This window comes from Herpailurus yagouaroundi, unplaced genomic scaffold, assembly GCF_014898765.1.
Source record: "Herpailurus yagouaroundi ecotype Mexico unplaced genomic scaffold, PumYag 77, whole genome shotgun sequence".
NCBI lineage: Eukaryota > Metazoa > Chordata > Mammalia > Carnivora > Felidae > Herpailurus > Herpailurus yagouaroundi.
Window position 1 is genome coordinate 54,587,459 of NW_024412388.1, and position 26,038 is coordinate 54,613,496.

Sequence of the window (26,038 nt, forward strand, 5' to 3'; positions counted from 1 at the left end):
GGACTTGGTGATGTAGGCAATATAAACTCCCCAGAGTAGACCAGTTGCCCCAGGAGGTGATTAAACTGCATAATACAGTATCTCCAAGTCTGAGTAAGGTTGAAGTAGGGAAGCTAATGATTACCATGATCCGACAATACAGTATCACTCCAGAGACTTATACTTCAGTTGCATTCCAAAGACCCTAGCATCAGGGCACATAGAAACGATTGATAGAGAACTAAATTCAGTTCATTACCACTGTGGTCCAGATGATTATTTTCTGTGCTTTTATTTAAGTTATGGGAATATATAATTTAGGCTTCAAAGAGATTGATCCCTTGTGGAATATTTATATATTATCAACATTTGTAAAAATGATACATCACTGATAGATTTGTTTTGAGCTTTGTTATACAGATCTTTGTTCCCTTGATGGGGGGCGGGGTGGGGGGCTGGATAAGCAAGGGGAATCCTGGTCCCTGCCCCTACTTTGCATTTCATAAGACTTTAGTCTCACAGCTGCCTTGAATAGGGAAACTAAGTAAACTAAATGCATATTAAAGAGGAATGTTGCTAGCTTTGGGGATATGGGAGAGGAGGTTGGGCATATTGTCCTAGAAAGGGAAACTGGAAGCTCATATCCTATGAGCTTGAACAAATTGGTAATCATTGGAACGTGCTTTTGAGATTGCAATCTTCTGTCTCTGGGTAATATTTTCAAAAATTAGTTACAAAGTATTGTCATTACTAGGAGAATTTGGAATGCTTAGGTTATTTTCGAAACTTGCTTAGTCATCAGTTTCGATCCATAAATAACTAAATTTCTAGGTGTGGAAATATAGGAGAGTCACCTAAAATTTTTTTATATAAGTTTTAGTCATTAATATTAATTCAGTAGGAATGACCCTTCAATAAATTTTTCTCCTCAGATCATTTTATCCCCATCGAGAAGTATCAATTCAGTCTTTACCCAGTATTTATGGAAGGAGTGGGGAAACCGAAGATAATTAATAGTTTTACCCCAGGTAAATTTTTTCCTTTTGGTTTCTTTTCACACAGATGTGTGGTTTCCTACTCAGTTAGCAGTTATATTGCCATCTGATTATATTCTTTTTGATGAAGTCATGGAAGAGTCCAGAGTCTTACATAGATGTGTCAGGGAGTGATTGCAGTAGGAGTGTATGGTTCCCTGGTGGTAGTAAGAAGGAGAACAGCCAACCATGGTATTGTACTCTCGTATTGGAAATTAAATTTTTCAGTCTCAAATTGGATAAAAAGTTAATGGAAACAAAATAAAGGGAGATATGCAGCTGTACAATAAAATACATCATCAGAAAGACTACTTGGAAAAATAGGACTTTTCTGTACAATTCATATAAATGTATCTACCCCAAGTAATATGTTTGGGGGTATATACTTATGAGCCTTTAAATTTTAATCAGTCTTTTAAAGGAAACATTTTGTTCCCTAAAAATAAAACTAGAAAGGTAGTTATAGAAATAAATTCACTGTTCCTCTTAAATTTCTGATTCATCTTACCATGGTTGGAGTATTAACATTTTGATTTTGCTATTACTGTTCACATTGTCTTCAAATCGAAGCAACCTAATGATGAAGTTGAAGAGAGAAATATTTTGCCTGGTTTCAGAATTAAAATAATTATAAAAATTCATTCATTATTTGACAAATACATGTTGGGCACAAGAACTGGGGATTGAACAGTAAACATCAGTCTCTGTACTCATGGAGCTTAAACCCCAGTGCTCTAATGGGAATGACAGTAAACAAATCATGTATAATATAACAGCAGATAGAAGTAAGTGCCATGAAGCAAAATAAAAGTAAGATGAGTTAAAGTGTGGTTCTTTAGGGGCTCCTTGTTGCGGGGGGGGGGGTCTCAGTAGGGTAAGCGTCTGGCTTCAGCTGAGGTCATGTTCTCATGGCTTGTGAGTGTGCGCTCTGTGTAGGGTTCTCTGCTGTCAGCGCAGAGCCCAATTCGGATCCTCTGTCTCCCTGTCTCTCTGTCCCATCCCTGCTCACACATTCTCTCTCTCTTTCTCAAAAATAAATAAACATTTAAAAAAAAGTGCTGCTTTAGTTAGGATGCCCAGAATTGGTCTTTTTCTCTGCGCAGATGACATTTAAGTCAAGACCTACAAGTACAAAAGAAGACATTTCAGGCAAAGGTTAGCAAGTGAAAAGTTTCTGAAGAGCAAGTATATTTGGTAGCTCAAGAAAAGCAAGGTCAATGTGCGTAGTGAACAAGGTAGACATTGGCAGGTGTTGTAAGTAGGCTTCTCTAGAAGCAGATGCTGAGACAGAGTCATCAGAACTTTAATTGGTACTTTGACTTATATAACCTAAGGTGATCAAATGGAATTGGCAAAGAAATAATTTTGAAAAAATGTTTTGCTAAATTACAGTAAACATAATTCTGAACAAAATAATAATTTTATTAATGTGACCATAATTATAGTTTATCTTTTTCTTATTTTTATATCTTTAAAGTAATACAGATTTATGATAAAATCAGAAAAAAAGTCTATTGTAATTATTGATACAGAAAGATGTCATTATTTTCTCAAGCTTCCGAATCGTGTGAATTGTATGTCTTTTTCAGATGATATTGAAAAACGCCAGAATGATGCAGGTCTATATGTAATTGTGCCAATAATTATTTCCTCTTCAATCTTATTGCTTGGAACATTATTAATATCACACCAAAGGTAATGTGTTTGATGTGAAAAATCTTTATGAAAAAAGCCCTTGAGAATATTTAAACCTTAATTTAAACCCCAAATCAGAAACATTAAAGTATGCTAGATATGTTTATGTGTATTCAGTATACAATTAAGATAGCCTAAAAAGAAAAGGCCTGTTTTCAGGAAACCACATTCTGTTTTGCTAGTACCACATAAACATCATGGAAGAAATTATTTATTTATTTATTTATTTATTTATTTATTTATCCATCCATCTATCTATCTATCTATTTATTTATTTATTACTATTTTTTAATCTTTATTTTTGAGAGACAGAGAGGGAGAGTGTACATGAGCAGGAGATGGGCAGAGAGAGAGGGAAATAGAGGATCAAAGATCTGAAGCAGGTTCTACATTGAGAGTAGAGAGCCCAATGCAGGGCTCAAACTTACAAACTGTGAGATCATGACCTGAGCTGAATTTGGACGCTTAAATGACTGAGCCACCCAGGCACCCCAGAAATTCATTTTTAAAATGTAAATACATTCAGGAAATAACAGGCTTATAACAGGATATCCTAAGCAGTATGTTCTCAGATACGGCAAAAATGACTTTTAGAGTTGTAGATTTTGGGTTGAGGACTTTTAGTGATGAAGATTTACCTGGAGTGGACAGTTCATTTTTAAAAATCAGCACTGCACGGCTCCCCAGTTTGGCAAATAGCCTTGTTTGGCAAATAACCTTGAATTTCTTGTGGTTCTGTGGGTGCCCCATCACTGTGTGCTGAGAGGTCCAGACCAATGATATTATTTCACACATGCCAAATCTCTACAGAAACTTTTGTCTTATAGCAGAAAAGAGGGACAGGAGATTTTTAGAATCTGAATATATCTTTCAGTCAAGTGAGCTGATGAGGCCATATCAAGTGGAATTGTTTCTGAAATTCATCTGATGGCCACTTTTAATATATTATTTTCTCCAAGAAAATCCATGGCAAGTGTTCAGCACAGTGCCTGGCATAGAGCTGTCAAATAGTGTTGGCTATTTTTATTATTATACTGGTTATTAGATTTGATCTAGACAGAACGTTGTGGAAATCTTCATGGGATAGTATCTGAAATGAATCAAGCCCTACTGAGACATAGCTGATTAATTTCTAGTTTGTGCACTCATTAACTGTGAACATTTTCAGTATGAATGTTTTGTTATTTATCCTTTGCAGAATGAAAAAGATGTTTTGGGAAGATGTTCCAAACCCCAAGAACTGTTCCTGGGCACAAGGACTTAATTTTCAGAAGGTCCCTTTTTTAATTTTTTTAACCCAAAATATATAAGATTGCATTTAAATGCTATATGCCTTATATAGCTTCAAACATTATTAAGGTTTAAAATATTTTAAGGGTACGGTTTAAGTCTTATTGTATTCATTTAAATATGGGTTCTCTTTAATTACATATTTTTAAGAATAGCAAGATGCAGAGATTTAAAACCAGCATGAAACAAAATTCAGTAGGTAGTTTATCATGTGGGCATTAAATATATATCTGTATCACAGTATATAATAAAATAAATATTAGAATATTAAGAGTTAAATCTGATGAAGAACAGATATTTGGATATACTTTTTTGGTATAAATTGATTGTCTTTAGGTAAAAGCTGGAATCAATATTTTTTTTTTTTTTTTAATTTTTTTTTTTTCCAACGTTTATTTATTTTTGCGACAGAGAGAGACAGAGCATGAACGGGGGAGGGGCAGAGAGAGAGGGAGACACAGAATCGGAAACAGGCTCCAGGCTCTGAGCCATCAGCCCAGAGCCCGACGCGGGGCTCGAACTCACGGACCGCGAGATCGTGACCTGGCTGAAGTCGGACGCTTAACCGACTGCGCCACCCAGGCGCCCCTGGAATCAATATTTTTAATCCCTGTAATTATTTCCATAATTATTTAAATCAATTAAAAACTATAAAAATAATTATGGCCTCAAACACCACAACCTGAAAAATATAATTACCATAATAAAACTTACATTTAAGTACATTGGTTTTTTTTTCAAGCTAAAGTACTTTATGAATTAGCTACAATAAAATAATTTGTACTTACATCTATGATAGAATTTCTTAGAAACCTCTAGTGTTTAATATTTCATTAGTTCTTGTAGTTTCCCTTGAAGCCAGGTTGGTTTTCCACCCATAAAATTGAAAAAATAGAATTCAGTTTTCATGTCCAAATATCAACATGCTGTTTTAAATATCAGTCATATGGAGGTTATTAAGCAGTCTCAATGATTGCATCTTTATTATTAGTCACTGTTGAAAAGTCTTCACTGGTTTCCTTTTAGCTACAAGATAAAGTACAGTCCCTTTAAGCTAGCACTCAATGACTTCTGTCTACAATCTGTTATCAACTTACATAACCTATCTCTTCTGTCCCTGGGCCTTGGTCATGCCTTTACTGTTCCCTTTACCTCTACAGCCCCACCATGTCAGTGAAGACCTTGCCCTTCTAGGCCCCTTTCCCCAAACCTTCCTTTAACAAAAGTAGTTCAGAATTTCTCCCCCTCTAAGTTCCCAGAGCATTTTACTGTTTAATTTTTGTGAAAAGTTCTCTGAATTCCTGGGGAGTATTTTACCCCTCACAAATATTGACTGACTTCCTGCTGCATGTGAAGTATGAAAGTGAAGATTCAGTAAAGCATTGCTGGTAATTCATAAGAGTGTCTGCTTATATATGTGCAAATCACTGAGACATAGTCGTATATGCTTCAATCTGCAGCATCTCAGTTTCGTTTCCTGTAAAATGAAGTTTAATAGAACTCACATCATAAGATTGTTTTGGGGATTGAAGAAGATGGTACTTGTAACATAGTTAAGTTTCAATAACTATTAGTTATCGTTATTTTACATATTTAGATGTTTTAAATTATTATTCTTTCAGTTACACTGTGGGGTAAGTATCATTATCTCCATTTTATAGAAGAAAAAACCTGAAGCTCATAGTGATTAGGTGATTTATTTTAGAACCTGGCTTGGCTTGCCTATTTGTCTCACAGTGGAGCCTGCTCCATTAGTTCTTTTTCTCTCTAGTGGTGGCTTTCAATTTTTTTTTTTTGACCATGACCCACAGTAAGAAATATGCCTTACCTTGCAGCCCAGTACATGCATAGACGTAGATATGCAAAACTGAAAAAAGATGTCAAAGTGATTTTATTATATGCAGTGCTATTTTCAAAATTCTATTTTGTTTTAAAAATACTGATTGCAACCCAGTACGTTGATTTCACATACTAATGGCCTATGACTTGAGGTTAGAAAAACACTGCTCTACAGCTTATCGATGAACAAATGGACAAATATGTAATATTGTAGATATAACAGTGCAAACAATTAAATTGTAATTTTTCAGCAGAAATTACAGTCTTTTTTATATTAAATATAATTTATTGTCAAATTGGTTTCCATACAACACTCAGTGCTCATCCCAACAAATGCCCTCCTCAATGCCCATCACCCACTTTCCCCTCTCCCCCACCCGCCATCAACCCTCAGTTTGTTCTCAGTATTTAAGAGTCTCTTGTTTTGCCTCCCTCCCTCCCTCTCTGTAATTTTTTTTCCCCTTCCCCTCCCCCATGGTCTTCTGTTAAGTTTCCCAGGATCCACATATGAGTGAAAACATATGGTATTTGTCTTTCTCTGCCTGACTTATTTCACTTAGTATAATACCCTCTAGTTCTGTTCACGTTGCTGCAAATGGCCAGATTTCATTCTTTCTCATTGCCAAGTAGTATTCCATTGTATATATAAACCACATCTTCTTTATCTATTTTTCAGTTGATGGACATTTAGGCTCTTCCCATAATTTGGCTATTGTTGAAAGTGCTGCTATAAATATTGGGGTACAAGTGCCCCTGTGCATCAGCACTCCTGTATCCCTTGGATAAATTCCTAGCAGTGCTATTGCTGGGTCATAGGGTAGATCTATTTTTAATTTTTTGAGGAACCTCCACACTGTTTTCCAGAGCAGCTGCACCAGTTTGCATTCCCACCAGCAGTGCAAGAGGGTTCCTGTTTCTCCACATCCTTGCCAGCATCTATAGTCTCCTGATTTGTTCATTTTAGTCTCTCTGGCATGAGGTGGTATCTCAGTGTGGTTTTGATTTGTATTTCCTTGATGAGGAGTGACATTGAACATCTTTTCATGTGCCTGTTGGCCATCTGGATGTTTTCTTTAGAAAAGTGTCTATTCATGTCTTTTGCCCATTTCTTCACTGGATTATTTGTTTTTTGGGTGTGGAGTTTGGTGAGTTCTTTATAGATTTTGGGTTCTAGCCCTTTGTCCGATATGTCATTTGCAAATATCTTTTCCCATTCCATTGGTTGCCTTTTAGTTTTGTTGATTGTTTCCTTTGCAGTGTAGAAGCTTTTATCTTGATGAGGTCCCAGTAGTTCATTTTTGTTTTTAATTCCCTTGCCTTTGGAGATGTGTTGAGAAAGAAATTGCTGCGGCTGAGGTCAGAGAGGTTTTTTCCTGCTTTCTCCTCTAGGGTTGTGATGGCTTCCTGTCTCACATTCAGGTCCTTCATCCATTTTGAGTTTATTTTTGTGAATGGTGTAAGAAAGTGGTCTAGTTTCATTCTTCTACATGTTGGTGTCCAGTTCTCCCAGCACCATTTGTTAAAGAGACCGTCTTTTTCCCATTGGATACTCTTTCCTGCTTTGTCAAAGATTAGTTGGCCATACATTTGTGGGTCCAGTTCTGGAGTCTCTATTCTATTCCATTGGTCTATGACACTGTCTTATCTTCAGACCAGGTAGCACTAGTTTTAAAGATGATCATTCTCGGGGCGCCTGGGTGGCGCAGTCGGTTAAGCGTCCGACTTCAGCCAGGTCACCATCTCGCGGTCCGTGAGTTCGAGCCCCGCGTCAGGCTCTGGGCCGATGGCTCAGAACCTGGAGCCTGTTTCCGATTCTGTGTCTCCCTCTCTCTCTGCCCCTCCCCCGTTCATGCTCTGTCTCTCTCTGTCCTAAAAATAAATAAACGTTGAAAAAAAAATTTTAAAAAAATAAAAAAAATAAAAAAAAATAAAGATGATCATTCTTCTTATAGAAACTTCACTTTGTTTTGAGTCCATCTAGCCCCATACCTCTCTCAGCTATGCACTTACTTGCTGTAAGCCCTTACTCCCCTTTCATTAAACAGAAGTCATGATATTTTTTTAATTTGTAAAATATTTATTCCTCTCCTCTGTCTTCCATTGTAAATTCATATAGTAACATTTTTGTAGCTATAGTGATATTTCAGCCATATATATTTATTTGTCGTTCATTCATTCATTCAATAAGCACATAGTGAGTATTTATATGTAAGTCTAGGATATTGCTTGGATCTTGGAAAACAAATTTTTAAGAGATTTTCCTTAGTATCTGGGAAATAAGACAGATCATAAAGGAGTGGCTGGGTGGAAAGCAGAATAGAAAGAACTTGTCTTATTTACCATCTCCAAAATAGTTGATTCATTTTAAAATTCATTAATTTCACTCATTCACTCATGGGCTATTTATTGAATACCTATTCTGTGTTAGTCACTATGCAATATCTTCAGGTTGTAATGACCAGAAAACAGAAACTCCTGGAGCGAATGGTCTAGTGGGGAAGATAAGCATCAATCAATGATAATGAAAATAATAATAATATATATATGATCTATATGATATACTGATAATTATAAACAACATGTTGTTAAAGAAAAGGATCCATTGTGCTGAACTTAGTGTGTGGGATGGATGGGGACGAGAGGGTGAAGATAGGAAAGCGACAATTGATCTAAGCTCTGGAAGATGCGTAGTCATTAAATAGATTTTGTGGTGGAGGGGTAGAGCCCAGGCAAAGCCACCTGCAAATATAAAGCCCTGAGGTAGAAAGGATCATAGCACATTCACAAACTGAAAATAGGGAGATTAAAAGACAGTGTAGTTTTTAATTACAGTGTAATATTTAATTTTCTTAAATATGAAGGGTTCTTTCTTTTAATATGAGCTTTTTTTTGGTCAGAAAAACTAAATACCTATATAAGCAAAAATTTTAAAGCTTCACTATACAAGTATATATGAATGCAGAGAATAACCATCTCACTGTCTCTTTAAGGGAAGCTAAAATATTCTGTCTTCAACATGTGAAGCTCTGAAATCTTCCCTAGGCACCACCATGAAAATGGTTTCTAAGTGTTTACCAGGGCAGGGAAATGATCAGGCCCATCTCAGCAAATGCAGTTTGAGCCTGCAGCAAATGTCTTTTCCTTTCCAGAAAATGGTGTGTGCAAAGGAACCACTTGATGGGTAGAGGTCGGGTCAGTAAATATTTGTAGACTATGTGCTCCCCTGTCTCACATGGACATGATGAAAATGAGCACAAAGCTGCAGCAGATCATCTGATAGACATTATATACAAGGAGACTGAAATACCACTAAAATTTCCTATGTTCTGATAAAATAAAGAAATGTGAAGAATTTTTAGGATACTTAAAGTGGGTGTGAATATCCTTATTTGTAAGACCGATTTTCCCCCCTCTGCAGATATTTGACTTTATATAATCTTATAAGATATTATTTGAGCACAACTAGTCCTTAAGATGCATAATTTATTTCTAGGGATTAATAGGTACACAGAAAACATAATCAGGAATAAAGGAATTTTTGGAATATAATGGTGATATTTGAAGTGAAGAATATAATTTCAAAGGATTTTACTAATGGTAAACATTTAATCTTCTAAAATTCAATAACTTAAGAAAAATCTCATTTTCTACTTTATCTCCTAAATAACTAAAAATAATAGTTTTTAGTCTAGTAGAGAAAAATAATATAGTGTAATTCATACTAATTTCTAAAAATGGTACGGCAAATTTACTATTGGCTCTTCACTTTCATATTTGATTTTATTTAATTCTCATAGGCCTAACCGTCTTAAATTTTATGATGACCATACTGAGTCTCAGAGTGGTTCAGTGGCTTGTCTTGATCATCTATCCTGTACGTGTATAAACCTTCGTTAAACCCCAGTCCATTGGACTCAAACTGCTACCCTTGCCATCAGTTCCATATTAACAAATGTATTACTTAATTTAACTAGTGCCATTAATTGTACACCTAAAAATAATTGAAATGGTAAATCTTATATATATTTTAACAAAATTCTAAAAATGGGTAAAAATCTGAATAGACATTGAAAAATATTTTTAAATGTTTATTTTTGAGACAGATGTGAGTGGGCAAGGGGTAGAGAGAGAGGTAGACACAGAATCCAAAGTAGGCTCCAGACTCTGAGCTGTCAGCACAGAGCCTGATGCAGGGCTCGAACTCACGAACTGTGAGATCATGACCTGAGCCACAGTCGGACGCTTAACTGACTGAGCCACCCAGGAGCCTCTGAATACACATTTTTGCAAAGAAGACATATAAGTGAAAAATAAGCACTAATGCATATATGTTCAACATTATTAACTATTGGGGAAATATAAGCCAAAAACACAAGATACCACTTTACACTGGCTAGAATGACTATAATCAAAAAGATGATAAGTGTTGGTGAGAACATGGAGAAATTAGAACTCATACACTGCCAGTGGGAAAGTAAACTGATGCAGCCCTTTCTGTGCTAACAGCACAGAGCCTGCTTGGGATTCTCTCTTTCTGTCTCTGTCTGCCCCTCCCCCTGCTCATGCTCTCTTTTTCTTGAAGTAAATAAATACACTTAAAAAAAATGATGCAGCCCTTTTGGAAAATGGTCTTAACGGTTCAACATAGAGTTACCATATGACCCAATAATTCCACTGCTAGGTATGTATCCAATAGAAATGAAATCAGGGGCGCCTGGGTGGTGCAGTCGGTTAAGTGTCCGACTTCAGCCAGGTCACGATCTCGCGGTCCGTGAGTTCGAGCCCCGCGTCGGGCTCTGGGCTGATGGCTCAGAGCCTGGAGCCTGTTTCCAATTCTGTGTCTCCCTCTCTCTCTGCCCCTCCCCCGTTCATGCTCTGTCTCTCTCTGTCCCAAAAATAAATAAACGTTGAAAAAAAAAATTAAAAAAAAAAAAAAGAAATGAAATCATGTATTTACATGGAGATTTATACATGAATGTTCATAACAACATTGTTTATAATGGCCACAATGTGGCAACAAGCCATATTTTTTAATATCCATCAAATGCTGAATGGATAAGCAAAGGGTGATATATCCAATTCTAAAACAAAAGGAAACAACAAACAAAAAACCCACAACGTGTTGCAAAGCAAACATACTGCGGTAGTCCATTGTTGTTAAAAACAATGACAGTATTTTTTAAGGAGATAATTTTTTACGTGAAATATTTTCCTTAATTTGTTCTTCACATTCAGATTACTTTGAGCATTGGTTTTTATGAAAGTAATCTATACTTATAATTCTTTAGATATCCAACCTGGTTTCTAAAATATTCCCTAAAAGTAATCTCTTCCATTTTTTAAGCTATCATTCTCATTCCCTTTTGTTTGTAATTAATCAAAAATCCATATTTGCCTCATATTTTTTTATTGATAAAAGTTAAGATAAAGTTTGTCCTGCTTATTCCTCTCATTCGTTTTGGTCCCTCCTTCCCTTTTTAGGGGCACCGACTTTCAAGAATATAGTATGTATTTGTCTAGTTTGTGCTTTTGTACTTTACTGTATCTGTATATGTGTATCCATGACCAATGAACAATAATACTTTTGGCATTAATTAATAATGTTATCATGCCTTCCATGTCATTAAAAATTATTTTTGTTCTAAGCATTGTTTTTTGAGATCTTTCCATGTTGATGCCATTAACGGAGTTCAGTTATGTGGACTGGCCGATTGTATTCCATCCTATAAATATATCATAATTCATATGTCCATTCCCCCTGTGGATATTTAAGTTGTTTGCAAACTTTTTCTATTCATTACAAACAATGCTGCTGTAAACATGGTTGTTAATATCTCTTTGTTCTCTGGGGATGTATATGTCCCATTATTTAAAAAGATAAGTTTTTGCATGAGCATGTGATCAGTGTGCATGGTTTAATAGTGCAATAGTATGGAAGAGCATTTGTTGCAAAGTAGAGTGTCCTCCTCCATCCCTACCTACCCTTAGTCTTGCTTTCCAAATGCCATTACTTTAAACTGGTTTGCTTTTAACTTTTCTGGCAAGCCATCTTTATATTTCTAAAAATAATATGCTTACACCAGTACGGAATGTAGACATGATCAATTGGTTTCTGGCTATAATGAATATTTATGGATACACATACTTTTCCTTCCGTTCTCCTTTCCCCACGCTCCTACGACATACTGTGTTGTCGCCTTTTCCCCATTTTTGTCAGTAATTACTCTGCAACCTCAGAAGAATCTTTTTAAATTCCATTTATTTCCATCAATAGAGGCCACTTGTAGGAGCTCCCCTTCTAGGGAGCTTTATCGTTAAATAAAGACATTAGCACTCTTACCTTCTCTCTCCACCTCCCAGTCTATGTAAATAGAACTCTTCGCTTTAAGTCAGGATTGAGAGCATGTTTTGTCCTATAATCATTGTAAAAAACACAAAGTCTGTAAACTGCATTTAGGTGGCTATGGGTATGTAAACACTGTTCCTTGAAGAACAAGTAATATACGTGATGACATTTCTTGGTAGTTCCAATGTCACAGGAGAATGTTTTTTTTTAAAGATATTAGAAATATTTCACCTGTTGGTCAGAATTGTGCCAAATTTTAGTTGACTTCGTTTTTAGTTTTTATGGGGTTGTTGTTGCTTTTTCTAGTGTTTCTAATTGCCTTTATAAAAATGTAATGTTTATTTTTGAGAGAGAGACAGAGGGTGAGCATGGGAGGGACAGAGAGGGAGACACAGAATCTGAAGCAGGCTCCAGGCTCTGAGCTGTCAGCACAGAGCTCAGCACGGGGCTTGAACTCATGAATGGTGAGATCATGACTTGAGCCAAAGTCAGATGCTTAACCGACTGAGCCACCCAGGTGCCTGCTAATAGCTTCTTTCAAAGTGTTTTTGAATGTCTGTGTGCTGCTATTATACAAACTTCTTCACTGGACACCTTTTCCCGGTGTACTCTGCACAGGAAACCCTATATCCTCCTACTTCAATCCGGATAAGGTGTTTTCTATAATTTCTACGAGCCATCACCCAGAATTTTTCCTTAACTGGTTTCTAGTGATTGCTGCTTCCTAAGTTCGTTTCCTTCCTCTTTCTTGATTAACTACATCCTTAAGTAACCTCCTAAGAAATGTTATGTGCTAAGTCAGAGTCTCTTCATGCCTGAAATTCTTTTCATTGTGCCTTCATTGGTCGTTAGTTTGGTGGAGTAGCCATTTCCAGATTGGACAAACTTTCCAATTCAACTTTGAAGCAATTCCTGTCTCATCATCTAGCACTCAGTATTGCTTCTGAGAACTCAGATGCCATTCTAATTTTTACTCCTCACTGGTTACTTGCAGTTTTCTTGCACTTAAAAATTCTCTCCATTTGTGTGTTCTAAAATTTCAGCGATGGATCTTGGGAGGTTCTTTTTCATTTAACTTGGTCACCATTTGAAGACACTTTCAATTCCATGCCTTCTGTCTTATCTAAGAAATTATATTATTTCTTTGTGATTTCCTCTCTTCCTGTTTCTTTTGTTTTCTCTTTCTAGAATATGTATTTGTTAGATGTTGAGCCCTTTGCATAGATCTTCTATATTTCTTATCACTTTATTATGTTCTTTTGTTGTGTCTTGTTTTACATTGAGACCTTGCCATATCCTATTCTTCTAGTGTTTTTGTTGAACTTTTATTTACTATCACATTTGTAAATTTGCAAGCTTTTTTTCAGAGTATTTTTTTCTGGTTTTATATATGATATTTTCTTAAATCTTACTAGAAGGACCATTTTAAGGATCATTGTTTGTTTGAAAAATTCTCTTTTTTCCCTTTTCCCTGAATTCCCTTTCTGCCAGGATCCTATTTTCTTCTTGTTTATATTGGCTTTTCTTTTTTTTAATCTCCGACTTTCCCTAAATATCTAGTAATTATTTGGTTTCCTTTAATGTTTTAGAATGAAACTGTAGATGAGCTGATTGGGAGCCCAATGTGTATAGGCAGGGATTGTTGCTCCGGGTGGGTAGATAGGGCTCTGGCTAGCTGAGGAAAAAAATGTACTCATAGTTGCTACTACCCCACAGCTGCTTAGTAACTCCCAGGAGAGCTCCTTAGTTGCTTTTGAAAACAAAACCTCAATTTGGGTGTGGAAGGTAGTTCTAATATAAAGGCTCTTCCATACACAACAGAGAACTGGAAGAGCCCCATTCCTTCATATCTTCTTTTACCTGCCATTTCTTCACTCATTTCTTCACTCAACTCACTCATTTACTTGCTTTTACCTGCCATTTCGTCACTCACCATCTCAACTGGATTCAACTGGGCAAACTGGCTTTCTCTTCAGCCACAGCCTGCTCTGGAGATACTTTGGTTTGTAGCTTTCTTTGCTCATCCTCGTTGGTCTATACTCTTCTGGTTGTTTTCCATCTTTTAGAAGTGAATTCAAAATCTTATTCCCTCTTGCCTTCTCAGGTTATCTTCTGTGTTGTGGGTATATATTTGTTGTTTGTGTACTTTTATTGTGACAGAGTTCTACAAAGATGAGAGAGAAATGTGTTCAAACTGCCATCTTGAACCAGAATACTGTGCTACACCATTTCTTTTCATACTTTAAAAGTCAGAATCTTAAAAATAAATTAAAAATAAAATAAAAATAAATATATAAATCAGAATCTTAAACAAAAGTTGAATTCTTGTAGGAAAATACAGTGACGCAATAGACTTGCTTTTTCTTCTAATGCAAATTTCATAGTGTTTAAAAGACTGTAACCAATTTGGTTATTTACCTTTCTCTTTAGCAGTGTTGCCTAATCTATCATTTTCTTCCTCTAAATCTAAATCATCTGTAATTTTTTTGGGTGGAGGGGGATCTAACCCCGCTTCTTTGTTGTCTTCTTCACAAGAGTGTACTCCAGTTAACAACTTACTTTAGAAGTGAGAAAGCTAAAGCCAAATAGATTTTTCCCTTGTGATTCAAAGACTATCCAAGATTCCTCAGTCTGCTCTAGGCCTCCAAAGAAGAAGCTGAAAGACCTGCAGCTTCCCAGAATACCAGCCTCACAGATCTGAGGCAGAGCAACTCTGAAATTGGTCTTGCAGAAGTAGGTAGAGCTGGTGTGGTTTTGAGTTGGAAGTTCTATTTAGGAGTACACGTTACTGGGCTTAGAAATACCTATCTCACTCCCCTAAAATATGATTTCAGTTTTGTTTACTTTCCTGTTCTTCATATTTGTTATATGCCCATGAATTATAAGTAGCCAGAGGAGAGACTGAATTAATTGGCTGAAATCTAACACAGCAAGTAGAAAAAGCAAAACAAATAACATGTTTTCCTGCCTGTTTGCAGTTAGCATCTCTTTTCATTTTTCCATTGTTTTATAGAAAGTTTGTTAGACTGGAAGAAAATAAAGAACTAAGTTGGGGTCCTCACTCTGCTCTAATTAGCTCTGTAACTTTAAGCCCCAGTCAATTTGTTTATAAAAAAAAAAAAAAAAAAAAAGGGAAAATCATGGACCAGGTGGTTTCTTAGATTTTTTTCCCCCCTAGATTAGATTAGATTTCCTAGATTAGAAAAATCATGATAATGGTCCATTATTTCAGCTCTTCTTTGTCTTAATTTTTGAACTTTTGTTTTTACTCCTCTACTCTTTTACTCTTTCTTGTTTCAAGCTCTCTAATACTTCTCCTGCTCCTCACTCTCCCCCGCCTATTTATCTTTCCAGCTCTTTGTTCTTTCTCCTTATTCTGTTATTATTGTATAGTTTTTCCTTTTCTGGGGTCACCAAGACTGTTCTTAGAATGTGATATTAAGGCATGCTTTACGGAAATAGAAAAGGCTACCTTAGTTCAAAATTTTACTCTTTCCTAAAAAGGTACATTACTGTAGTATCACAGAAGAATTGATAGTCCAGAAGCCATGCCTGAGAGAAAATGTTTTTGAAATATTTTATCTTTTGTTTCTGATTTTTTGTTTTGCTTTCTTATTTTATTTTATCTAAACAGAGAATGGATATTCTTTGAAGCTTAATCATGATCACAACTGATGAACCCAATTCTTCCCAACATTCTGTAGAGTATTAGAAGATTTTTACATTTTGAAGAAGGGGAGACAAATCTAAAAAAATATTTGGTTGAACTATTGAGAACTAACATATAGTGGATGATGCTGATTTAGAACTTAAATAGAAGGGTAAATTTGGGGTCAAGATGTAGGTCTCAGTCCACTGCATTTTGAATATATGCTTACTTTTCAGGTCACATGAAGTTTAACAAGTAATATTCATGGTGTCTGGCTTTTGATTTATCATTTGTATGGTGGTCATAAAACGTTAAAAACTATGACTGTTGCTCTTCCCATGGGTCTATTAGATATTATCAGATATGTAGTAGACAGTGCTGTAACTAGATGAAAGCTACAACTTGACACATAACTTTGCAAACACAATGAATCTAATTATAAAATACAGTAAAACTATTTAGCTAATATTTTCACATCCCAAATTTTCCATTTTATATTCTTCTCTAGACATCTGAGCTTATAAACTGACCCACTTGGGTGTTGTTTTGAATGTCTTATAGCTTTTATGTCTATCTAACTTTGGTCAGTCTGGGGATTTCTATCGTTGGCATCCTTGCAAATGGCTTATGTGCTAACTTCTGTTTCAGTTCAAAGAAAGCCAGAAGTTAGGGCTTGTGCTGGTCACAGGCCAATGGAAGTTACAGTTCGTATCAGGATGACCTGACATATCCAGGTCAGACTGACCAGATCAGAAAACACATCAGTCTCCAATTCAGCCTCTTTGGAAATTCCTTCTTAAATTTATTTACACTGAACCACCCAAAGCCTCTGGCAGGCATAGAAGTACACAGTGATGCAAAAGGGGAGCTTTTCCAACAAGTTCATGGCAAGGGTAGGACATTTCTCCCTGGAAAAAAGACCCTTGCTGTTTCTATGATGCTAGCATACTAAGTGTGTTATGTTGCTCACATTCAAAATAAACCAAAGCCTCTGTTGATGAACCTAAATAATATTCAGATTTAGGTAAAGACAGATCACTAACATTTAGATTTCACTCAGAGTTTTATTTGATTACCAAAAAAGACACTAAAAATGAGGAGCGATGTGTCCTTTTCCCCTTCATTGACTTTGAATAGGTATCATTGGAATGTAAAATCAAAGTGTGAAATTATGAAAGAATATTTTTTAATTCCTACCAGCTGAATACATACTTAATATGTTCCCAGACTGTTCTAAAATCTTTTAAAATTAGGTGCATATAATGGTTAAGATTTTGTAATGAACATACTTTTAATAAATATTTGTGACCCATTGATGAAATATACCTCAATAATATATGGGTATGTGATTTCTTATTAATTATCTTCCATCTGGATGCATTTGAAGACATATAAATTATTTGGTACCAATAATTAGTTACCAGTTGTAAGGTTTTAGAGGACATGAAATATGCCAGAGCCATCATCTGAAGAACATATATGAGTCTGCGTGCTATTGGCTATTTGTGTGTATTTTTTGTTTTCATGTTGATAGCATGTAATTCCTTTATTTGGTGATCTTATTTTCTAGGTTCATTTAAATTTTAAGAAATTCAAGACACACAGAGTAGCAAGTTTAAGAAAAAATAATATGAGAAAATAAATATTTGAAGCAAATCATAAAACTAATGATAAATTTCTGTCAGAAAAAAAGGCATAGGAACAGTTTTCATATATTATGTTCATAAATAACAGAGAAGGTTGTGTTAACATGATATTTGTCATTATGTAGGATTTTAATATCTATATAAATGTATTCCATTTTTTATCATATTTAGCATTTGGTATATTTATTCTTTATGGTTATAATCACAAATATATTTCATTTAAGAATTTAGAACTGTGCTAATGAATTATGTTTTTATATGAAATATATTTGCCATTATGAAGAATAGTTGGGGATACTGTTATTTCAGGGAATAAGTTTGAATTCATTCTGGTAGTTTAAAAATTGTAAAATTCAGGGGCATGTGGGTGGCTTAGTCGGTTGGGCGTCCGACTTCAGCTCGGGTCATGATCTCACAGTTCGTGAGTTCAAGCCCCACATCGGGCTTGCGCTGACAGCTCAGAGCCTGCAGCCTGTTTTGGATTCTGTGTCTCCCTCTCTCTCTGCCCCTCCCCTGCTCACACTCTGTCTCTGTCTCCCTCAAAAATAAATAAACATTAAAAAAATTTTTTTAAATAAAAAAATAAAAAATAATTGTAAAATTCAAAAGGTCAATCATATGTATGTTTCACAAATTGAACACATTTTCAGTAGCACGTCCTTTAGTTGCGTTAATTTTTGAATGTGATGTGTCCACAGTGTTCTTCATTTTGCACTTATTTTTCAATATGTTTACATTGTATAAGTTGAGCTTTTTACACACAGATTCTTGATTTGTAGCTGCTTGGCAGGATTTTTTTGTTGTGATGTAACCAGCATTCTTATAAAAGATACGATGTGCATTTGTTTTGTGTCTTTGTCTTCATTCCACATGTTCCATGTGTATTTTTATGTGAAGTTATCTATAAGGAATGGTGACTTAAGAGTCTGTGATCATCTCTTTTACCATCATTGTTTTCAACAAATTGGTGTTCCTGTCTTCTGGTGATCTTAAGTAGATTTTCAGTATCGTGTAAGTCAGATTAGTCTCAACAGTCACAAACAGTTCGCCTTTACATCATATCTTATGTCATGGCGTAGATACTCTAATTACCTTTGGACTAGAGGGTTTGTTCATTTGATTTTATTTCAATTACTTTTTCATTTGAGGTTTAAATTTTTCAGTTTGTGGAAGCCTAATTTGCTGTAAAACATGAGGAATTCTTCAGAAGATATGCAGCAACCAATCTTTATTGAGACCTAAGCACTTTCAGACCCTCTCTAATTTATTCCCCACCGCAATGCCAGGAAGTAAATATTGACAGAACACATTTTTACAGATGAAGAAACCAAAAGACAAAGAAGTTAATGTACTTGTCCATGGTCATAGAAGTGGAAGGACTCAAACCAAAGTCTATCTCATCCCACTTTAAACACTAATTTATATGTCTCTCCCTTATGATTTTTGACATACCCGTTTCAGTCCAAAACTAGTTAATGTGTGCTTGACTTATGTCCTTTGGTAGTAAACCTTTTACACTTTCGTTTCTGCAATGATGTCGTAGTGAAGAAAAATAATAATAATAATACAATTGAGCGTTAAAATGTGTCTTTTCTTTTAGCCAGAAACGTTTGAGCATCTTTTTGTCAAGCATACAGAATCAGTGATATTTGGTCCTCTTCTTTTGGAGCCTGAAGCCATTTCAGAAGATGTCAGTGTTGACACAACATGGAAAAATAAAGATGACATGGTGCCAACAACTATGGTCTCTCTACTTTTGGCAACTCCGGATCTTGAAAAGGGTTCTATTTGTATCAGTGACCAGCACAACAGTGCTGACTTCTCTGAGCTTGAGAGCAGCGTGGTAACCTATGAGGATGAAAACAGGAGACAGCCCTCTGTTAGATATGCTACCCTACTCAGCAGCTCTAAATCAAGTGACATTGATGAAGAGCAAGGGCTTATAAATAGTTCAGTCAGCAAATGCTTCTCTAGCAAAAATATTCTGTCCAAGGATTCTTTCTCTAACAGCTCATGGGAGATAGAAACCCAGGCATTTTTTATATTATCAGATCAGCATCCCAATATAATTTCACCACACCTTCCGTTCTCAGAAGGATTGGATGAATTTTTGAAACCTGAGGGAAATTTCCCTGAAGAAAATAATGGTGAGAGGTCTGTCTATTATTTAGGGGTCACCTCAATCAAAAAAAGAGAGAGTGGTGTGTTTTTGACTGACGAGTCACAAGTGTTGTGTCCGTTCCCAGCCCATTGTTTACTCACTGACATCAGAATCCTCCAGGACACTTGCTCACAACTTGTAGAAAATCATTTCAGTTTAGGAACTAATGGTCAGAAGACTTTTGTATCTTACATGCCTCAGTTTCAGACTTGTTCTACTCAGACTCGGAAGATAATGGAAAACACAATGTGTGACCTAACTGTCTAATTTCATTCAAGAAACATCTCAGATGTATGTTACAGTGAATCATATGAAATGTATGTAATACAGTCCACCATGGTTGTGGATATGGGAGAGGAAGGAAAACTGTTAGAGTCAAACTTGAAAGTGAGTGTTTCCAAATTAAAGGTATCTGTCATTGCTCAGTAATATTGACAAAAAATGAGAGAAAGTCTTCAAGAGCCTGGCAATGTAGACTGACTCTTCTAATGATTTCATTAACAAGCTACACTAGGAAGATCTCCAATGGCTTGTTTCTAGCTAGAAATGAACCCAACAAATACCATGTTTGGCGAACATTAGACCTGTGTAGAAAGAGCTAATCTTCTCGACTATACCTAAGTTTAAAAGACACTGTGGGATGTAACTTGTTTCAAAGGTATGGTTGTTTTATCTTGAGTTGTCTTTGTTTTCAACTGATTCACACGCGCGCGCACACACACACACACACACACACACGTCTATACATAAGAGGCATCCTCGTACATTTTTGAAGTATGTGATATATTTGTATTTGTGCCACTTGACTGTGTGATTTTAAGATTTTGCAATTTAACAAACTTGCCTTGAGCACTTACTCGTGGTAGGCAGTCCGCTAAATGTTGCAGATTTAGATCTGGCCTGGGGGATATACTTCTGAAGACTGACAAGTAAGCTGATCTTTATGTATCGAATATAACCATGCAATGATACTACCTATCAGAATGGCAATACTAGAATACAAACAGTATTTTGATGACAACAAAAGCATTTTGAAAACATAATGTGTGTCTTAACGCTTCCCTATAAAATATGTTGCAAGGGTTGCTTTCTGATACAGTTAGATGACTAAATGCTACTGTATATCACTCTGGAATTATTGTCTTCCCTGATTCCAACTTGCTTGTACGCTGTTTTTTTTTTTCTCACTTCTCTTTCATATAACCACCCACTGTGTTAAAGCTTTCCATATTTTATCTCAATCAATTATTAAAATAATTGTATGAGACATGTACTACTATAACACCCTTATTAAAGATTAGAAGATTAAGTAATTTTCCCAAGGACACAGAGTTAGTGTATAATGGAACCAGAATCCAGATTTAAACCCAGATCTTTTAATGCTAGTGATTATGTTTTAAACCTATACCTTACGTTGCCGTCCATTAAAAAAATGACTCACAAGCAGATAAAATTTGTTAAGTGGATATATAATCCTGGGTGAAAATGAAGTGAGAATTACACAGATGTTGTTTTTGCCTTTAAAGACTTTAATATTTCTTGTTTGTTTCAGTTTTTGGTATGGCAAGAAAACTCCGAGACAGCATTTTGAGCAACAAACTAATCAAGAAACCTGCAGAGATAGATGTTGAGTGTCAATAAATAAGAATTTCAAGATGATCAGTATAATCAAAATACATACCTTAGTACTCAGAAATATGCCTATTAGATTGCTAAGCATCACCAGTTTCATACTTGGCCTGAGAGAGGATCCTGCTGATTTTACTGTTACCCTAGATAAAATCCTACACTCCATCTCTATTCTAGTTGTGGCCATATGAAATGAGTAGTTCTAGACAGTGACAAAGATCTCAGGGCCCAAACAACAGGTATTTTTTTTCACACTTCATGATCATTTGCCAATTAGAAATCAATAAAGTTGTTTCATGCCATAAGGATTGTTGAGATATCTCAGGATCTCACATACTCATCAACAGATAGGTGACTCACAAGAGAATGGTAGAGGGCTCACATCAACTCACTGAATTTTGAGTGTGGTATGAAAGCCTTAGTTCTATACAAAGATAAATTGAGAGAATACATTTTTTTCACTGATGTTTTAAGTGGTTTACAGATTCAGAAACAGAAAGAAATTATTGCATGTATGGAAGTTCTGGCCAAATTGACCATATTTTTAATGCTGCTCATAGAATATAGAAGTTGTATTGAGGATGCAGTATAGAAGAATTATATTTTGCTCCATTCTGCATAAAGTTAGAGATTAAACAATGAGCATGTCCACTGAGACACAACATTTTCCTGTGGCCTGGGACCCATGACTATATGACTATGGGGAAGAGAAAGTGACAGATGTTCCAAACAGCCTATGATTTCACCATGCTATGTGTATGTGGCAGTGAATTCAGAAGTCCCAGCAACAGTGTAGTGCTGCAGGTCTGAGTTAAAGGAATTTAGTAACAATATATTAATGAGATCATTGATATCCCGGTGCACAGTTCCAAAAACAAATGAAAACATCTCAAGTAGTGAAATGCCAAGGGAGTTGTTTTCATGGAGAGGGCTGAATGGTAGAGTTTGGCCTATTGGTATATATAGATTTAGATCCTATCTGTTGTCAGTGTGTTAGGGCTCTGATTTTCACTTTTGAAAGTTTGTTTCACTGCATATATCACTATACATTATTGGGTCTTTATGAAAATTATCTGTCATTAAGTAGTGGGTTTTAATAAAAATATAGGTAAATTTAGAACATTTTGTACTTCAGGATGGTCTGATATTTTCCATTTCTTTCCAAAGATTCCTTAAAAAATGTTTTTAAGGAGAGAAGAGCTGAAATATGGATTTGCACTTTTAAACTTAGGATAAATCTGGAATTTGGAGTATTTCTCTTAAGGCCTTGAATTGCAACACAAGTTACCAGTCTCTCTAAATCTGAACTTGATGAAAAGAAATTCAGAAGTTAATAATTTGGGATATGGCCTCAAGGTTCAACATAAGACAAATCACTTGTCAGGGCTAATGAGATTATACGTTTCCTATGTTAAACCCCCTAAAACAAAGAAGAAAAGTCAAGGTGTGGTTATCAGTAACAGCAGGGGCCTCCCACGGAGCCCTGTGTTCCCATTTGGAGATGGGCTACATATGGACAAGAGGAATAGGAACAGATATTCTTTCATGTTTAAGCCTCGTCTCAAGTGGTAAGAGGACTTGGATGAAATTTGCAAACCAGTGGGTGATTCTGGACCTATAATAAGGTTTTATGGCACCGAGCATGAGCTGCGTTTATCTTCTCTTCCCTTTCCAATAAAACCAACTCCCTCTTTCCAAATATCAAACATATGGTCACATTCCCTTAGGAATATTCACTTTGACTACACAAATGCTGAGAGAAGAGAAACTTCCTTCACAAACTGATGCCAGATTCCAAAACTACTTTGGTTGGCATGGGATACAGGGTAGGCCATCAGAGCTGTGCCCATGGGGACCACGTGGGGTTGGACAACGTGCTAAATGGATCAAGACATGCTGCAACCATATGTCACCTAGACATGGATGGAAAAAGACCTCTTGCCAAATTCCTTCCTGTAGTTTTAAAAAGAAATGTGCTCCACTGTTCATCTTTTGAGGGTCATCTTGATAGTTAAGGACTCTTCTAAAGTGATTATTATGGAGAAACCATACTGTCAGATGTAAAACACAAAACTGTCCACTCTATTATGAAAAACTGCGTTTGAGGAAAAAAATGCAAACATAGTCACCAAAGAAAATGTGAAGAAGCATTTACAAAAGGAAACTAGAGAAGTCAGTAGTTTTGCCTTATCTCGCACAACTAAATTAAAACAGTAAAGCACGCCTGCACGCAGTCACAATGTTGGGGGGGGGGTGCAATTTAGAATACAAAGGTCTTCATTAGAACTGAGTCATGTTACTTGTTACTTGTATGAGCATCAAAAATGGTTTCCATGGGTGTTTATATTGCACAAATTACTTTTATACAAAGTTTATCAATCAGTATTTATTTTGGAAAGCTGCTGAAGATGTCCATTTTTCAAAATTAACTACACTGCAGATGTTTGGCATTAAATTCAATTTTGTGAGGCCCTTGACAGGATATTTTAAATAATGGTCATTCCCTGGAACTGAGAAAGAATTTGGAAAATATCTAATTTTGTAGTGAAATACCTAGATTGCAGATATTGTACTTTAAAAACGTGTCATTAAAGTTGGTATAAGTTACTACTTTCTTTTAGTCACCATTGGTACTTTAATAAATGTTGTAAGTGTTGAGAATCATTTTATAAAATGTAATTAGTCTAATTCTCCTTTATGTTCCTAAAGTCATAAAGAAGGAAGATAATTTACCACTGTGAATATTTTCATTTTTTTATCATTATAAGTCATGAATGATGTCAGAATTTTAAGAAATGGAAAGTCCAAATAGAGTTATTATGAATTTAAGTTATTTTAGAATTACTTCATCTATTGTATGATTGCTTTTAGTAAAGATTTGAAAATATAAAGAAGTAATCTTTGTAGTTTATATCAATAGTTAATATAAAATTTTTATACACTGTTAGCCTTTATATCTTCAAGATACTCATATAATGCCTTGGCTTTGAAAGGGGTTTGAAAACATCTTAGATGCAAGTATTTCCCTTTATTGTTACCGTCTCTGGTATCTACTCAATATATCACCCCACACCAGATTTTTCCTGGCATCATAGCCACTTGTGATAACAAATTACTCATTTTAAACATAAAGAGCTCTTTGGTTCGACTCTTTATTTCCTTAAGAAATCTTGATTTAGTGATCTGTGAATATTTGTCATTTAGACTTCAAGCAATTTGAATTTTTAACCACTTTGAGGGCTAGTATTCAGATACATTCTATTTCCTGCTTTCTGATTTTAAAATGTGAATAGAACAAAATACACACTGGAAAAATTTCAAACAGTACAGAGAACTATAAGATAAAAAGTATAAGTGTCTCTCCCCTCCCAACCCTCAGTTCCTATTCCCCCAAATATCCTGTTATTATTAGTCACATATCTTTTGAAAAATTTATAGAGTTGCAACATATAAACCCACATATACCTACTTCATTATTTGTAGTGGTTTAATACTGTCCCTCTGTATCGAAGTACAATGACTTATGTAAACAGTGTACGATTGGCAAACATTTGTGTTTTGTTTTGTTTTGTTTTACTATTTTTTTTTATGTGCAATGCTGAAGTGAACATTTGTGTATATAATTGCCTTGGCATAGTTTTGCAAATCTACTTGTCAGGACTATTGGTTGCAAGTGTAAGAAATCAACTCAAATTGTCTGAGTATCTTTTTGATGTGTTAATTTCATCTTGAATGAAGTTGAGCATATTTTCACATTATAAGCCATTCAGTTTTCTCTACTTTCATATTCTTTGCCTATTCCTTATTGAATTATTATCATTTTGCTGATTTCTTGTAATTATTTTTTACATGTGATCTTAGTTTTTCTTAATTGAGATACAGCTTATATACTGTAAAGTACACAAGCCTTTGGTGACTTTTTACACATTTCCCCTTGAGTATTTACCCAGGAGTAAAATTGCTGAATGCAGGCTAGGTCCTAATTTATCTTTAATAGATACTGTAAAGTAATGGTTGAACTAACTTACACTGCCATCGGTAATGTAGAAGGGTCCTGCTGTTTCAACACTGATAGTGTCAGCCTTTGAATGTTAGCCATTCTGATGGTTGTGTAACGGTTTCTCGTGGTTTCAGTTTGTGCTTCTGTAATATGTGACGGTTTTAAGTAATATTTAACTAATCCCTCTCGCCATTTTTGCTATTTTTGTCATATATCTTATTTCCATGTATTTCATAAACATCTAAAGTGTTGTTGTATTGTTGCTTATAGCAGTAAATAGTCTTTCAAATTTGCCCTTTGTAGTGCAGTCTATTCCTTCTTGCATCTCTGTGCTTCCATCTGGGATAATTTCCCTTCATCCTAAAGAAGTTTCTTGTCCTGTGGATCAACTCTGACTGCTTAATAACTGCTTTTTCTGGTATTCTGTGCTGTTATTTGGGGATGAATGTTTTTAACTTATTTGGAATTAATTCTGGTATAAGGAATGGAATGATTATCTAGCTTTTATTTTTCCCAAGGGGCTACTCAGTTGTCACAACACATTTTGGTTCTGGGTGAACAACCTCCCCCCCCCCCCCCCCCCCCCCCCCCCCCCGCACACATAAAATGTCACATTTATCATTCATTATTTAAAATTTTTTTTCAACGTTTATTTGATACGAGTGGGGGAGGGGCAGAGACACAGGGAGACACAGAATGCAAAGCAGGATCCAGGCTCTGAACTGTCAGCACAGAGCCCGACATGGGGCTCAAACTTATGAACTGCAAGA

The 26,038-nt window shown here is 35.6% G+C and overlaps 1 protein-coding gene across 5 annotated transcripts in view; it reads left to right on the forward strand.

Annotated features, from left to right (window-relative positions):
* Positions 1 to 21,573, forward strand: part of LEPR (leptin receptor) — a 91,034-nt gene extending 69,461 nt beyond the window's left edge. For 2 of the 5 annotated variants that reach the window (XM_040470518.1, XM_040470517.1), the window contains 4 exons: positions 912 to 1,007; positions 2,603 to 2,708; positions 3,907 to 3,982; positions 19,079 to 21,573. In XM_040470518.1, coding sequence (XP_040326452.1) covers positions 912 to 1,007; positions 2,603 to 2,708; positions 3,907 to 3,982; positions 19,079 to 19,906 — 1,106 coding nt within the window. In that variant the 3' untranslated portion in view covers positions 19,907 to 21,573. Of the gene's footprint in view, positions 1 to 911; positions 1,008 to 2,602; positions 2,709 to 3,906; positions 3,983 to 9,330; positions 9,451 to 15,817; positions 17,452 to 19,078 lie in introns of those variants that run through there. The other 3 variants (XM_040470520.1, XM_040470521.1, XM_040470519.1) reach the window with 3 other exon arrangements.
* Positions 21,574 to 26,038: the final 4,465 nt, after the last annotated feature.